Source organism: Mytilus edulis, chromosome 2 (genome assembly GCF_963676685.1).
Source record: "Mytilus edulis chromosome 2, xbMytEdul2.2, whole genome shotgun sequence".
NCBI lineage: Eukaryota > Metazoa > Mollusca > Bivalvia > Mytilida > Mytilidae > Mytilus > Mytilus edulis.
The window spans coordinates 100,412,389-100,429,641 of NC_092345.1; the positions used below are offsets into that span (position 1 = coordinate 100,412,389).

General features: G+C 33.3%; 2 protein-coding genes across 2 annotated transcripts in view; both read right to left on the reverse strand.

Annotated features, from left to right (window-relative positions):
* LOC139513709 (uncharacterized) overlaps positions 1 to 2,674 on the reverse strand; it is a 52,001-nt gene extending 49,327 nt beyond the window's left edge. Inside the window, exon 1 of the mRNA XM_071302457.1 lies at positions 2,397 to 2,674. Within this exon, the coding sequence (XP_071158558.1) occupies positions 2,397 to 2,490 (94 nt within the window). The 5' untranslated portion in view covers positions 2,491 to 2,674. The remainder of the gene's footprint in view (positions 1 to 2,396) is intronic.
* Positions 2,675 to 5,628: 2,954 nt separating this feature from the next.
* On the reverse strand, positions 5,629 to 12,082 carry LOC139513711 (uncharacterized). The gene is made up of 5 exons (XM_071302458.1): positions 11,971 to 12,082; positions 11,078 to 11,261; positions 7,646 to 7,716; positions 6,887 to 6,995; positions 5,629 to 5,824 (listed from the first exon to the last, which is right to left on the reverse strand). The coding sequence occupies exons 1-5, from the start codon at positions 12,023 to 12,025 to the stop codon at positions 5,659 to 5,661; spliced, it is 585 nt and encodes a 194-aa protein (XP_071158559.1). The 5' UTR covers positions 12,026 to 12,082; the 3' UTR covers positions 5,629 to 5,658.
* Between the last annotated feature and the right edge of the window lie 5,171 nt (positions 12,083 to 17,253).

A 17,253-nucleotide genomic window follows, 5' to 3' on the forward strand; every position in this document is an offset into this window, starting at 1 on the left:
GGGCTTTAATATATTAAAGGGCGGGTACAAAATGTATAAGGGATGAAGGAACACCATGTGACTATTGCATTGGTTGTTGTGATTAAAACATGATAAGAGTGTTTCCTTCCCCCTGCATCTTATGATCCTCATTGAAGAGTAGAAACTACTTCAGACATTAAACAATCTGAAACTTTTCAGGTACTTTCTATATGCTCATGTGCAATTTCTTGTTAGCATAGTTTTGTACTTGGACAGATAATCAGAATGATCAACAATCAAGTATATTAGACAACAGTCAGGCCGGTCTATTGCCATTGGTGAAACCTGGTATGAGGTAATTTTAATTCAGCCTTGTACAATATATACATAGACTACAGTCATTTTTGCTCAAGCATTGCAAATAAGGTTAAATGTTAGATGTTTTATATTGTTTTAACTGCTTTTATGGCAATTATTTAACCATCCATCATTAGCATGATTAGTTGGTTGTTTGAAAGACACCCAGCAGGGGCAGATCTAGTCCAAATAATTATGACGTCTTGAAAGGCTATTATAATTTTTTTCTTTGACGCCTTACTTCGACATAAGGCGTCAAAGAAAAAAATTATAATAGCCTTTCAAGACGTCATAATTATTTGGACTAGGGCAGATCCAGCCATTTTAAAAACAGGGGGGGGGGGGTCCAACTATATGTCCCAATTCAAATGCATTGATCGGCCAACAAAAAGGGGGGGGGGGTTCCAACCCCCGGACCCCTTGGATCTGCCACTGCCAAGCACTCTTTGTATTTATAATTCAACTTAATTGTAATTACAACCTTTAGAAAAAAATATAGAAAGATTTTTTTCAATTTCTTTTTTTTGTAATTAGGTCAAATAAAATAATATCTGTGTTCATGCTATTCAGCTATTACATCTTTGAAAAAATAGGATAGGTAGGGATTTTTTTTTATTTTACATTTTACATATTTTTCATTGACTCTTTGGGCTGATGGGAGAGAAATTCTGACATTAACAATGCTTATTGATAATTGGTACGCTATTTCTAGGCTTAAAATATAGGGTAGTTGCGAATGGATGTTCATAATGAACAAAAGTTAATTATTTTAATAATAAAAAATTATATTAGTACATGTATGTCATGTATGTACTCATATTATGCAAATATTTAAAGTTATAGCCTTGAAGCAGAGATTCACTATACATATGTATGTCCATGATGTCTGGCATGCAGAATGTTGAAAGCAAGTTAAGAACTTTACTTTATACATGTATAAGCAGTCGTGCGTATATCATGCATGGTACTTTTACATCTTTAAATATGATACAGCCGTAATACGGATGTTGTAGAAACGTCCGTAATACGTACGTTTACGATACGTCCGTGAAACGGACAATCCGTTTTACGTCAGTTTTTACACGTACGTTTTACGGATGTATTTTTACAGACGTTTTACGGACGTAACCGTTTCATCCGTAATACATCCGTATTACGGATGTTTTACGGACGTTTATTACCACGGCCGTGAAACGTCCGTAGCTATTTTACCTGTGTATCATAGACAAATTTAATACTAATTTACCAGTATTGTGATCACCAATTAAGTACAGGAAATCAAAGATGTAAACAAATTTCATTTTTCCAAGGCATTTTTTTGTGGTCTAAAAAAGGGATTTTGTGACCAGACAAATAAGGAATCCTGGAAACCTAAAAAGTGGTTGGTCATGTAGGTGGCTTCATCTGAAGGTAATTTTAAAGAATAATAATATTTTATTGAAGGTCAACAAAAAGACTTTCTAAATTTTATTCACCATAATTACATGTAGACTAAATATTTCGTAACAGTTTGATGTGTCAGAGGGTATCTAAATAGCACTTATTTTCGTAGTTTTTTCACCTATCTTTTTTAAGATCCAGACAAAATTGAAGTCTTCTTCCACCAAAAAATTAAAGATCAAAATATATTTCAGATACAATTATTTTATGCACAAGTATACTAGTGACTCTCAAAATAAAAGCCATGTCTATGATCAGACATATAAAAGAGTAATTCGGGAAAAAAATTTAATAGGTCGAAAATACAATACAGGAGGATATATGTTGCATAAAATAATTGTATCTTGTTAGATTTCTGAAGCTATTCTTGTTGAATAGGTTCAATTTGGGTACTGTGACTTTAGTAGTTTTGAAACATCTTGTAAATAATACCAATATTGTTTCCTCTCCATAATGGCATAAGAATGATTATAACTTATATGCAAAGAATCATCTTGTATTGAACAAAATACTTCTTCTTTTGTTACAGAAAACCATCAGCGTACTGATGTTTACTTTCCGGTACTAAACAAGTTTATAAATGTTGTGCACAGAGACATTTATTTCAATTTGTGAAATTTTACCAGTTAAAATCATACCTTCTTTTTGTTCCTCATTTTGAATTGACTGACACTGAATAAAAGACTGAAATGGAGTAAATGCTCTCTTCAGTTTCTCGTCAAAACCACTCATGTTATCGTCGTCAGAGTTTTACCTTCTCTCTCCTCTTAAGCCGAATTTGATATCTTAAATACTTATTATCACTGAATATTGCACAATTAGGAATATTGCTTTGGTTTGCATCATCTATTTTTGGTTACGATAAGCTGTGGTAATCAAAGGGCACTGTTTGGTAAGTGGAGAGAAACGTACCATATTCTGTTTTCTACAGGTACGTTCCTCCGTTATATATTGAAGCACTCCTACTTGGGAGCAAGGACGTATTTAACCAACATACGTCCTTGTTGGGATACATTTCAACCATTCGATAATATACCAACGTATAATGCAGTTTTTTTTTATTTTTATTACAGAGACCTATCTTATAACACCACGAAAGTTATAATATTACATCATATATTTTTCGTTTAATTCAATCAAGGATTTGTATCTTACCTGGGAACAGTATATCTAACATATGTTAATATATATGTTCCTGATCTTACTATACAAATCCTTGATTCAATTCAATTCAAATATTTATTGCCATAAAATTACATTTTTATAGTATGTGACACAACATAACAAAAGAAAGTAAAGATTAATAACAACAAGATCATTAATATAAACAATAAAAGTAAATAAATTTTATTATCAGTTTTCTGAATTCAAGTTTTGAGCTTATTTTTACATGTTTATAAATAGTTAAATAGATATAGGAATATGTGGTATGAGGGCCAATGAAACAACTCTAGTATAGAATGTCCCTGCCATAGCGTGGATAGTTTTAAATACTTTAATTAATTTGAATGTCCCTTTGGTATCTTTCGCCTCTTTTTTAAAAGTTGATAAACTTCAATGTATTATATAGATATAGGAAAAAAAGCTCTACAGAGCTTATGTTTGTATTTAATGTAACCCGACTTGAAATAAAATTTCTTATCTTATCTTATCTTAGGAAGACGTGGTATAAGTTCAAATGAGACAACTCTATATTTTAGAAGTTGCTCTAACATGCTAGTATGTCTTAAATGTTTGCATGTGTGCTATATTTTTATTTGTGCTTAATGTTAGTTGTGATTAGTTTTGGCTTGTTTAGATATGTATTTTAGTAGTGCTTTGCATGTATTTCAATATGCCTGTGCTGTTATATATCTTGTCTGCATGTTGTGTGTTTTAATGTTGTGTTTATGCAGGGACTTTTTTTTTTGTAATGTGTTTATTGGCAAAAAACTACATATGTAATAATAATAGTAAGTAAGTCCATAGTACATCAGCAAAATCGAGACAAGTACATAAAGTTGATTTTTTGAATCCTTCTATAAACGTATAATATAAATAATAATAATTTTAAAAAAGAACAGAAAATCTTAATCTGAGGTAGCATGGATTGGGTAAATATTTTTATTACATGAAAGTTAACTTATAAAATCATTTTATTAGTTGGAGCCAGGGGTTCCATTATGCATACGCTCTTTGCAATGTTTTATTTTTATAAAATATCATTTTTTCAATAAACAAATTTTCTTTAAGATAATTTTTAAGGCTACAATATTTACTTGTCCACATTACATTTTTGTAACAACACAACATAGAAAGACACACTATAAAATATCAATTGGAATGGCTTCACTCAATCAATGTCCGTCTTCCATGATTTATATTACCTTGACCTCATTTACATGGGTCATTGGTACTGTTAATTGTATAGTTATTACTTATTAATGCCATTTCCATTCATCGCTATAAATGAGCATCTAAAAAAAAGGTAAATCACAAAAATGCTGAACTCCGAGGAAAATTCAAAACGGAAAGTCCCTTATCAAATGGCAAAATCATATGATAAAATATATCAAATGCGGTAAATAGTCTAATTCGGTAGGTCACATTCGTGAAAAGGGAAAGGGATTGTAGTTAAGGAACATTATCCGATATCATCTGTATGACGGATATTCCACAACGGTCGACCAACTCACATGATGATGTCCGTAAAATCTTTTTTGTCGTAAAGTTGTTTTCAACCGACCCTCATAGTCAATTTTTAGATATAGGTCCTAATCAAATGACAAAATCAAAAGCCCAAACACACCAAAACGAATGGTTAACAACTGTCATATTTCTGACTTGGTACAGGCATTTTCTCATGTAGAAAATGGTGGATTGAACCTGGTTTTATAGCGTTAAACCTCTCACTTGTATGACAGTCGCATCAAATTCCGTTATATTTACAACGATGTGTGAACAAAACAAACATTATAGGTAAAATAGTCACAAAATGAGTACAGCAGTCATCATTGTGTCACAATCTCAAAAACAAACAAACATTTAACAAAAAAGCACAAAAAGCATCTAATGATCTATGATTTGACTTTTTGATGGTTTATCTCGTGATCTATGATCCAAGCACACCGACAGACACAAATCTTTATTCAGCATGCTTCTGGGTGTTGCGGGAGTTCTCACTGTGCTGTGCAGAAAACAGGTCAAGGCGACAAGCACAGTGAGAAAATTCAACAACACACAGAAGCATGCTACAGCTGTCCCATAAAGAATAAGAATGAAGGAAAATCTGGAATCATATAAAATCTAATGTCGGAAAGACACGAATAAAATAAACCCAACTTGAAGCCATTATTAGGAGTGGAAATTTGAGAATGAAAGTCCATATAAATGTTATTTGCACAAAATTTTCAATTCCAAAGCCGAAAAATTAGCGGGGACAAAACCAAACGTATAAACTCAATCTGAAACTCATCCTAGTAGACTTGCATACTCAATACCGGATCACTATGGGAAGGCGTTTAAAAAAAGTCAATATAACTTCACATAATTTTCAAAGTCCATGGACCCGTTATTTCAACAAAAATTAGCGGAACAAAACCATGCAAGCGCAACCTTTGATCTGTAACTGATCATAGTAAAAATAAAAAATCAGTTGAATATGTGAAGGCGTTTAAAAAAAATTCGTATTACTGTTCGTTGCGGAATGACGGACATACGGAATGATGGAATGGCTGATAAGGGTAAATATACGGCACTTTGTGGTTGAGCCATAACAATTGAAATGCATACTTTTAAAGATTTGTTTCCGTTTGTATATAACTTCCTTGATCTGTACAAATACTTAAACTATTTTTTGTCATTTGGATAACAAAAGTATGATTTAAAAATTATGCAAACAACGCAGCTATACAATCAATTTTATTTCAAAACAGTTACTCTTTCAGTGTCATTCACAGGTTCTTGTTTGTCAGCCATTTTTTCTATCAGGTTAAAAGTTACTTCTGATTTAACTTTTCCAGTATAATCTTTGACTATGTCTCCATCTGATTTAAAATTCGCTGTATTAAGAGTGGAAGTCTCCTTCCTAAAAATGAATTATTAGACTTGTTGTTCATGAATAAATACTAACAGTATAACTTTAAGCAACGTAACTCCTGTAAAAGTCATTTAATGTCGAAACAATAGGCAACAAAATATAAGTATAAGTAAACAATTGATATATTCAAAGGTATTCGAATGCACGCAGTAGTTGAAAGTTTGCCTTAGACTACTATAACACTATTACAGTAGTATCAGTGTTTGCTGACATGAACTCATGCTTCCTTTAATTCTAATATTGACGGATGAACATCAAGGCAGAATAGATTTTATACGTCGTCAACAATTTAGTTTGTACCAAACTATAGAAAAACGATTATTACTTCAAAATACCAAATTTAAAGATTGAACACAGTTTTTTTTTATAAGTTTATGAATTGAAAAATGCATTGTTGGAAAGCTGTCTTATTGCCAATTATACCACATCTCCTTATTTTCATCAGGAATAACTTATAAACTTGTTTGCAATATATATAGAGGATATCACCACCAAACGCTTGGGGATCTGTTGATGAAACAAATTAAATCATATTTCCGTAAAAAATCCTCGAATGTAATAACATCTGTAGGTTTAGACCATAAGCATGCAAAATACCATCTATGACGCTGTTCGTTCAAATCGTTTTTAAGATGTGATCATTTATCAATAATGGTATTTTCTGCAGAAGGTGATTTGGGATAGCAACTTACTAGAATTTGTAGTATCAGTTTTATCTATCTCTTTACATTGAACTCTTACGCGAAAACAAAACATTGTTGAAGGCATTTTAGCTGATATAACAATGCAATGACCGAAACCAATGCCGTATATAAAGGCTTTAAGCGTTAAACACAGTTTATCGAAAATAGTAAACTTTACATTAAATGAATTGTAAAGAAGGGTTATATCTAAACCTCGAATTGTGACATGTTTAAGAAATTTGAGTTCTGCTAACAGTATTAACATTGAGAGTACACGGTAATTATCTAACAGCTTATGTAGATGTTATAACATGTACATTATGTTGAAAACGCGGGTGGGTGTAGTGTTTATGAAACTCAACATTACCTCCTCTTTTTGATCTTTTTACAGTATAAAACTACCAGCACAGCAATAAGAATTAAGATGAGGTATGCTGTAGCACCTGATATGAGTCCAGTTCTGACGTCTTTTTCTTCTGAAAAAAAAAACAGCAAATAAAAATAATACACTAGAATAACTGACATGGATTTCATTTTCATCTAGTGTGACCTGGAACATTATTTTCATTGCCTGATACAATCTATTCCACCTATGATATATCATAATAAACCAATCCTGAAAATTACTTAAACCAGTTACTATAAAAACAATAATAACCTGACCATGAATAGTTATGTGGTTGGCTTTGATAGACATTTACCTTGTAATCATGGGCAGATAAAAATGTAAAAAAACAACCAGTCTGAGACTAGTCCTTGACAGACAGGAACCTTGTTATCAAGGGCACACAGCAATGTGGTACAAGAACCATGTGATTGACTTATAACAGACAGAAACCTTGTTAATATAATGAGCAGATAGCAATGTGGTAAAAGGACCAGACTAGTCCCGTGTTTGACTTTGACAGACAACTGTCAACCTTTTTATCATAGTCAAATAACAATGTGTTAAATAACCTCGTGGTTGACTTTGAAAGACAAGAACCTTGATATTATGAACTGATAGCAATATGATAAAATAACCACTAAATATATTTTGGCATGTCACAAGTTTTCTTTCTCCAAGTTCTGTTAATGTTTCAACAATGTTTTAGGATCTATACTGACTGTTCAATACATGGCTTACTTTCAGATGGACCAAATATCATTTCCGGATCTATCATCTCACACCGTATACCAACATATTTAGTATAACATCTGGAATCGAAAGAAAATAGGCTTCAGGTTACAAGAGCGCAATTACTTGTTTACATTTTACCGGAAGATGGTACTCAGAATAGAATCCTATACGGCTTCTGATTGGTTGATACAGGATTGGAGTTACATTTAATCGAAAGCTTATCCAATTAGGTTTAAAAATTGCCGAAAATCATATTCACATTTTACGAAGTATAGAAAATATCTTCAATTTCTGCACGTCGGAGCCATTAAAAATATGCCTTTTTCATTAAGCGAAAAAAGTAGACGATTTTTTTCAACTGCATTTTAAGTCAATTTGAGCCGCATGACCCTATATTTTTTGTTGGTTGTAATGCAACACTGGCATTTGTACTAACAGGAACTGCCACCCGTTTTTCCCTAGTTTGTGTAGTCTTCGAGAAAAAAAATACGGAACACTAGTGGTACCCTATGGAAAATGCATTACGCATAATTGCGCTCTTGTAACCTTCAGTATCATGCATCCAAACAAGTAAACAATATTTTATATTAACTTTAAACACTTCCACACTAAAAAAAAAACAGAAACTGCTTTATTATATGCCTTTTTGTGCTTCTTGGTTACATTTGTTGTTTTTATAGTGATTAAGATGATAACACAATGTTGACTGCTGTACCCCTATTTTTGACATTTTTACCTACTATGTCTGTTTGTTTTGTTCACGCATCGGTGACTATATAATGGAATTTGATGCGACTGTCATACAAGTGAGAGGTTTAGCTAGCTATAAAACCAGGTTCAATCCACCATTTTCTACATTTGAAAATGCCTGTACCAAGTCAGGAATATGACAGTTCTTGTCCATTCGTTTTTGATGCGTTTTGTTATTTGATTTTGCCATGTGATTATGGACTTTCCGAATTGATTTTCCTCTGAGTTCAGTATTTTTGTGATTTTACTTTTTATTAATTCAATATTACGGTACATACGAGGTTTTACGTTCCTTTATTCAACAATTATTGGTATACGCAAGAAGGTTGATGATAATTTGTGCAAACATCTTGGAAACATCCACCGTCCAATCTATGGAATGCAGGTGGGTGGTCGTTGCATATTCTTATTATTTTGTTGTAGACGGTTTCAGTTATCTTCGTTTAAATAATGTATTGTTATGTTTTTTTGGTTTTTATTATCCAAGTTCTATTAAAAGGTAAAATCTAAAAAATACTGAACTTCGAGGAAAATTTATAACGGAAAGTCCTTAATAAAATGGCAAAATCAAAAGCTGAAACACACCAAACGAACGGATGATAACTGTCGTATTCCTGATTTCTTATCATAGATGTGGATTAAACCTGGTTTTATAGCTAGCTATATATGACAGTCCAGTGTTCCAGCTAGGCCGTTTTCAGAGGGCGCGGCGCCCGCCCTTTTCCGAGTGGCGCCCTGTGCCCTTTTTACAGTTTCCAGGGCGCCCTGCCTTTTTTGAAGATCGATTGCATATTAATTTGCGTATTGATATGATACGCTAATTACTAAATTTTACCTAGGGAAAAGATTATGACTTTGTTTACCACCCCAAGCTAATCAATGGTTACAACTGGTGTCATAATCTGTTGTTATAGGTAATCCGTTTATCGGATGGGTCATTAATGATCATCAACATTAATTCGTTCAAATAGAATCGGTCAGTCGGCAATTATCTTTGAAGAAATGTGCATACAACAACTTGGGCACAATTTGCGATGTTTACCGTAGTTTCATGGAAGAAACGTAATGACAGAAAGTTGGAAAACCATTATAAACTCGTTGAAGACATTGTTTTACTTGTTTTCTGTAAAATAAACAGAAAATTCAGACGTATTTGTCATTGACTGCCTTCATTTTTTATGCGAAAATAACAAAATCGGCCGCCATATTGTGATCATATTTACATCATATTTACGTACTGTTTATAATCCTCCAAAGAAGGAGCACACCCAAATAAAGAAAGATAACTCAATCTGATTTTTTTCCTAGCATTGAGTAACCCATTTACATATTCTAAAATGTGTCTCCATACTTCTTGCTTAAGAATATATATGTTTAGGTATTTATTTTGAGTTATGGGAAAAGTTAAAGAGGGTCTTAGTAGCAGTGTTGGTAGGGTGCCTTGGTCATCTTTTTCTGTATTCTTTATTTTTGATACTATTTTTCACTGTTGCTTTATATCCTAAAATTGTGAATTTACTGAGCACAGCTGTTTTGTGCTGTATTGCCATCAAGCACAGCAGGGGTAGAAAGGTGAAACTGGTAAAATGTGGTAGACCATAGAAACAGTATGAAACAGATCTCCTTTCAAAACATACTGCATATAAAGTTCAACTGTGCCAAGCAATGATAAAAAAAACTTGTGTGACAAGCTGCTTGACAAGTTTTTCAGCCTTAAAAGTAGAAAGATAGAGTTCTATATGGGCTAAAGATGTTGTTCTTGTATAACCTGTGATTCAACGAATAAACACAAATGTTTGATTAACATCTTTTATTAAAATATGCCCTTTTCATATTATCATATCGCGCGTTAAATGCCCTTTTTCAGGATTGGCACCCTGCCCTTTTGAAAACCTAGCTGGAACACTGCAGTCGTATAAATTCTATTGTATTGACAACGATGTGTGAATAAAACAATCAGACCAGGGGCGGATCCAGCCATTTAAAAAAGGGGGGTTCCAACTATATGTCCCCATTCAAATACATTGATCGTCCAAAAAAAGGGGGGTTCCAACCCCCGGAACCCTCCCCCTGGATCCGCCACTGCAGACATAATAGGTAAAAATGTCAATAATAGGGTTACAACAGTCAAAATTGTGATATATTCTGAATCACTATTAAAAAAAATGTAACAAAGAAGCACACGGTACTCACGCACATTGCACTATTCTGTCTCCTACTTCTGCACACGGTAGTCACGCACATTGCACTATTCTGTCTCCTACTTCTGCACACGATACTCACGTACATTGCACTATTCTGTCTCGTACTTCTGCACACGATACTCACGCATATTGCACTATTCTGTCTCCTACTTCTGCACACGATACTCACGCACATTGCACTATTCTGTCTCCTACTTCTGCACACGATACTCACGTACATTGCACTATTCTGTCTCGTACTTCTGCACACGATACTCACGCATATTGCACTATTCTGTCTCCTACTTCTGCACACGATACTCACGAACATTGCACTATTATGGCTCCTACTTCTGCACACGATACTCACGTACATTGCACTATTCTGTCTCGTACTTCTGCACATGATACTCACGTACATTGCGCTATTCTGTCTCGTACTTCTGCACACGATACTCACGCACAATGCACTATTCTGTCTCCTACTTATGTACACGATACTCACGCACATTGCACTATTCTGTCTCCTACTTCTACAGCAAAGCATGATCCACCATTTAAACAGGCCAAAGTTTGTGTTTCGTTATATGTACAACCTAGTCTATGGTTTTCTGGAATCGTTTGGTTATTTATATTGTACTTCATTTTGCTGACAGTTGAATTTTCAGTAGAACTTCTCATACAACCCTCTGTTGAAAAATAAAAACCGTAAGAAAGCATTTGTGACAATTACAGCTATTTGCTATTTTCAATATACATTAGACAGTTTTATTAATGAAAAGTTACAAGAATAAAGTATGACAATGTTTCATGGATTCGGAAACAAGTTTGGAACAACTTATATAAATCCGTCTCCCAACATGAGAATGTTAGTTTTGATTACTGCATCGCCCTTGTAATAAATATTACTAAAGGACAGGGATACGGGATATTAGTAGGCTATTATACCGTATTAGATGAGATTTTGTAATGCATTATTACATATTTAGTTAGTGATTTTTCTAAAACAGGCCTGTTTTACAGCTTTATTAGAATTAAAATTTGAATTAAAGACCGAAAAAAAGGTGGTCAAGTTAATTAACTTAGAGTTTATGGAACAGTTTTGAGTAAACACTATACCCTTAGTACTTAAATTGCTTAAATGTACGAAAATAACCTTCAGTCGGTTAAAACATCGCACATGGGACCGGCGCTGCAAACGATTATGTAATACTTTTACCGATGAAATAAACTTTGGACAAAACACTTGATCAGAGATGTCGTCCCGATTGAACGCCACCAATTGGTTATCAGAACTATGTATTATTTGACATATTGATATTGAATGCGACTTGTTTTCTGTCGAGAGAGTGAAAAAGATTGAAAAACTAAATATATAAAAAATATATATCGAGATACCTGTGAAAACAACCACCAGACTGTAGCATGGAAACAATAGGCTCAGTAATGGCATGTTTGGTTCCCTGAAAATGTTCGAAAAAGTTCATACAGATAAGGTGGTAAAATATACAGCTCTCATGAATTATCATGTGTAAATCTCTATTAAAAACGATGTGCTGAATGTGTTTTATTGTTCAATTTTCCTAAAAGTACATCTTGTTTGTATTTCCAAAATGTTAGATCTCCAGATTTATCATGAAACCTATAAACCATGAAGATCATAATAAATGCTTCTTTTAATACACGTAAAAATACCTTGTTGCAACGACGCTTTGCATCTATCAATATCATGCGTTTGTCTTCCACTGTATTTTGTTTAAATTGTGAACCATTACGTTTGATAAATCATTATACAACCAAAAACTTACTGTTCGAAAAAAAATCCCTGTAACTATAACATGCATACCCGAACATCAATTGATTACGATATCATAATGTAATATTATTTAAGATATTTGTGGCATGAATTCCGAGTTGGTTTTTCCCCATGTAATTCCACTCTTAATTTTCGTCCACACCTCCACATTTAATAAGCATGCCCACCCTTTTGACAACGCCCCCGGGTATAAGTATCATTCATGCCAGGTACATGTTATTAAGATAAAAAAAAAAAAAAAAAAAAAAACCATATCAATTGTTAACATATAAAATTGAGAAAGGAAATGGTGAATATGTCAAAGCGACAACCACCCGACCATAGAGCAAACAACAGCCGAAGGCAACCAATGGGTCTTCAATGTAGCGAGAATTCCCGCACCCGTAGGTGTCCTTCAGCTGGCCCCTAAAATATGCATAATAGTACAGTGATAATGGACGTCATACTAAACTCCGAATTATATACAAGAAACTAAAATTTAAAATCATACAAGACTAACAAAGGCCAGAGGCTCCTGACTTGGGACAGGCGCAAAATTGCGGCGGGGTTAAACATGTTTATGAGATCTCAACCCTCCCCCTATACCTCTAGCCAATGTAGAAAAGTAAAACAATAACAATACGCACATTAAAATTCAGTTCAAGAGAAGTCCGAGTCTGATGTCAAAAGATGTAACAAAAGAAAATAAATAAAATGACAATAATACATAAATAACAACAGACTACTAGCAGTTAACTGACATGCCAGCTCCAGACCTCAATTAAACTGATTGAAAGATTATGTCTTCATCATATGAATATCAGGTATAATCCCTCCCGTTAGGGGTTTAGTATCATACTATCATAAAATATATGAGAAGAACATAACCCGTGTCATGCCAACAACTGTTTTTTTAGAAATAAATGTGTTTAGTTCCGATGCAAAGACCCTATCAGTGAATCAATGTTAAAGCCAAAATATGCAATCTTTAATGACCTGACAACAGTATCGTAACTATATCCCCTTTTAATAAGTCTATTTAAAGGTTTTGTTAGTTTCTGAGGAGAATACTGACATTTTTGTGCTTTATAAAGAATATTTCCATAAAATTTTGGATGTGAAATACCTGAACGTATAAGATGTCTGCATGTTGAGTTATATTTACGAATTATTTCCTTATACCGGTGATAAAATTTAGTAAATGTTTTGACCAGTTTGTGATATCGAAAACCCTGGTGTAATAATTTTTCAGTAATACATAAATTTCTCTCGCTAAAATCTAATACATTGTTACATACACGAGCGAATCGTACAAGTTGAGATATATAAACACCATAAGATGGTGACAAGGGAACGTCACCATCTAAAAATGGATAATTAACAATAGGAAATGAAAAATCATCTCTTTTATCATAAATTTTTGTATTAAGCTTCCCGTTTATGATATAGATATCAAGATCGAGGAAAGGGCAGTGGTCATTGTTATCATTAGCTTTATTTAAAGTAAGTTCTACAGGATAAATTTCTTTAGTATACATACTGAAGTCGTCATTATTTAGAGCCAATATATCATCCAAATATCTAAAAGTATTGTTAAATTTTTGTATCAAATGTTGTTTTGATGGGTCTTTGCTAATTTTAGTCATAAATTGTAACTCATAACAATACAAAAACAGGTCCGCAATAAGTGGTGCACAGTTAGTCCCCATTGGAATTCCAATAACTTGACGATATACGGAATCTCCAAAGCGAACAAAAATGTTATCAAGTAAAAATTCAAGTGCATAAATAGTATCAAAGCATGTCCAATGCACTATTAAGACCGATTTCCAATTTTAATGTTTTGGGGACAGTATTGATTTGAATTAAAGTTGCACAAATATATCCATTTACCTGTACACATACTAAGTTATTTCATTCATAATATAAACATTCCGATTAACAAATATAACTTGTAATTTAACGCCCTGATGTCGTACTTTTAGCATGTAACTGTTTAAAACAAACTTTCTCTTCCTATTTTGGTAGAATCAATTCTGGCAATTATCAAGCATCAATCCACGAAATAGAATAGTAGGACATTTTCAACAAAAACTAAATTAACATGGGTGTAGAGCTACTTTCAGCTACCAAGTAATAACTTTTTCTTTTGTGTTTTAGATATCCCCGGACATTACAAACTTTTATGAGAAAAAAAATCATTCTCTAAATATTGAACAGACATATCATGTTAATAGAGGTATTTGTTAAAAGAGAACTGAGAAACAAGCTGGGACGGTATGGCGTGTCAAACGTTGTAATATATTCAAAATATCATATACATTCATAAAATACAAACAATATATTCAAAAAAACATATCTGTGTTAAAAAAAAACCCACATAATATACATTAAAAAATTCATACATGTGTTCATAAAAATAAGATATACCCCAAAAATCATATATATGTTCATAAAATAAAATATATATTGAAAAAATCATATAAATGAATTAACATATATATTCAAATAATCATATATATGCTCATAAATACAATAGTATATATGTTTAAAAAAAATCTACACATTATGTTTGGAAAACACTGTTACAAACCCCCATTCAAACCACCTCTCTAAAACTTTCCTTTACCAACAAAGGTCTCGTTGCAATCACCATCCTTCATCATAAATCGTTTAAATCGAATACCCACCTTATTTTAAAGATTCGTCTAGATCTGTACCAAATCAATTGCAACTAAAATTTTCATTTACCAACACGTGTTACAGGATCTAAATATTGACGACTTCAAGTCGAAACCTACTGACTACGTATATGGCAGTTGTTATCAAATATTCCGTTTCAGTCCACGTTGGCGTTTTTAACAGTTCTGTGTTTCTGTTGTTCCGTTGTTTTCGTCTTATAATTGAGGTGTTTCTCTCAGTTTTGGTTTGTGACCCAGATTATTTTCTGTCAAATCGGTTTATGACTATTGAACAGCAGTTTACTACTGTTGCCTTTATTTACACATGTGTCATATATAAACCGACTGGCCACGTTATTATTAGTGACCTAAAATTGTCAATAACACTTCTCTTCGAAATGCGTTATCCAAAGACCCGATCTATCGTGCGCAAAAATCCATTAGCTGGAGACAACTTCACAATAGTAAAAGAATCAATCGAGGATTATACAAGACAATGGCTTTAACGCGAGTCGTTGATTCTTTTTTTCGAATGGATTAAGGTTGTGAGTTTATTGATACAAATCAGAATTAAAAAAAAATGGTTCAATGAATACCCATGCCACATCAATCTTTAAAGACAAAAATATTGCATCACCAGATATCCCCGCAGATAAAGTTCCGAACAACAGCGTGTATGTCTGTAAGCTACATCACCTTAATTACTTGATAAATGAATTAGGTATTGAAAATTCACTTGGAAATTCAACACATACCCCAAGGACACTTACCTAGGTGAAATCCTGGATGATCATAGGTCTATTCCGTGTATCGATGGGATTTTAACCTAAGTCAAGAATACGACAGTTGCTATCCATTCGTTTGATGTGTTTGAGCTTTTTATTTTGCTATTTGCTTAGGGACTTTCCGTTTATAATTTTCCTTGGAGTTCGGTAATTTGTTATTTTACTTTTTCCTTCATTATAATGGATACACAAACAACATAATTTGTCCTTACAAACAACGTAATAATGCTTGGTCTTACAAGTACTCCATGCAACCTCTTTCTACATTTTTAACATAAATTTCATCAGCAATCAAAGCCGGGTTTCAAAGTTATTGTCAAACTACATGTACCTATTCAAGAGGTGGCGTGAATCTGGTGTGGATAATGAAAAGAAAGAAAAACAGATTGTTAAGAGTGCATACAATATAAGACTTTTCCATCTTACAGTATGATCAAAGCATTTGACTTTTCTTTAAGTCACACAAGTTTACCTATTCAAAACTAAAAGACAAATTGAAATAGTTGGTCACGTTCTTTTTTATGTGGCCACCGTACATACAAAGTAGAGCGACAACTCGTACTTAACTCGTAAAAATCACTATGTCTCAGACCAAAAACGATAAAGATAAAGAACATACATGTTAAGTTTAGAGGACGTGTTTATCAACAATCTTCATTCCCATGGGAACCAATTGTGCTCCTCTTCATGCCGACTTGGTCCTTTATTCAAATGAGACTGACTTATACGAAAAAGGAAGAAGTTAACAGTATCATTTAACTTCAATTTCCGCTACTACTAGTATCACTAAATATTCAAATTCTGAAGACTATGTTGAACGCGTCTTACCTATTAAACTTGAGATAAAGGATATAGCAGATGCATGCAGAAACGTTTGCCTGCTATCTTGACTTCCGTTGAATACAAAACTTTACAACAAAAGATATGATTTTAGGTTTCCAATTGTGAACTTTCCATTTCTACGAAATAGCAGGTCCTGTATTCTTCTACTTCAGTTGCAGAAAACCATCAACATACTGATTTTTATTCCGAGTATATATCTCCCAGATGATACGATATTCTAGGCTTGTATTTCCTATCATGATTTCCTCGAAAGAGGGTTGCTAATCAGAAGAAGATATGTAACCTAGAGTTATAAGTAGTGAAGTTCCTTTGTACAATCGTTGGAACTACAATCACGTGCCCATTTCCAGGAAATGTGACCTGCCGAATTACACTTATCACAAAATTTGTACTGATATGATCTGCACGACTAGTGTCACATTTGAAGAAGAATCTGCTTAGCCTTCCGGCACAATTGATACCACCACCAGTTTTTGTGTACTGATGTTCATCTTTTCTTTCTTGTTTAGCCATGGCGTGGACAGTTTATACTTTAACGAGTTTGAATGTCCCTAGAAGGTTTTTTTCGCCTCTTTTT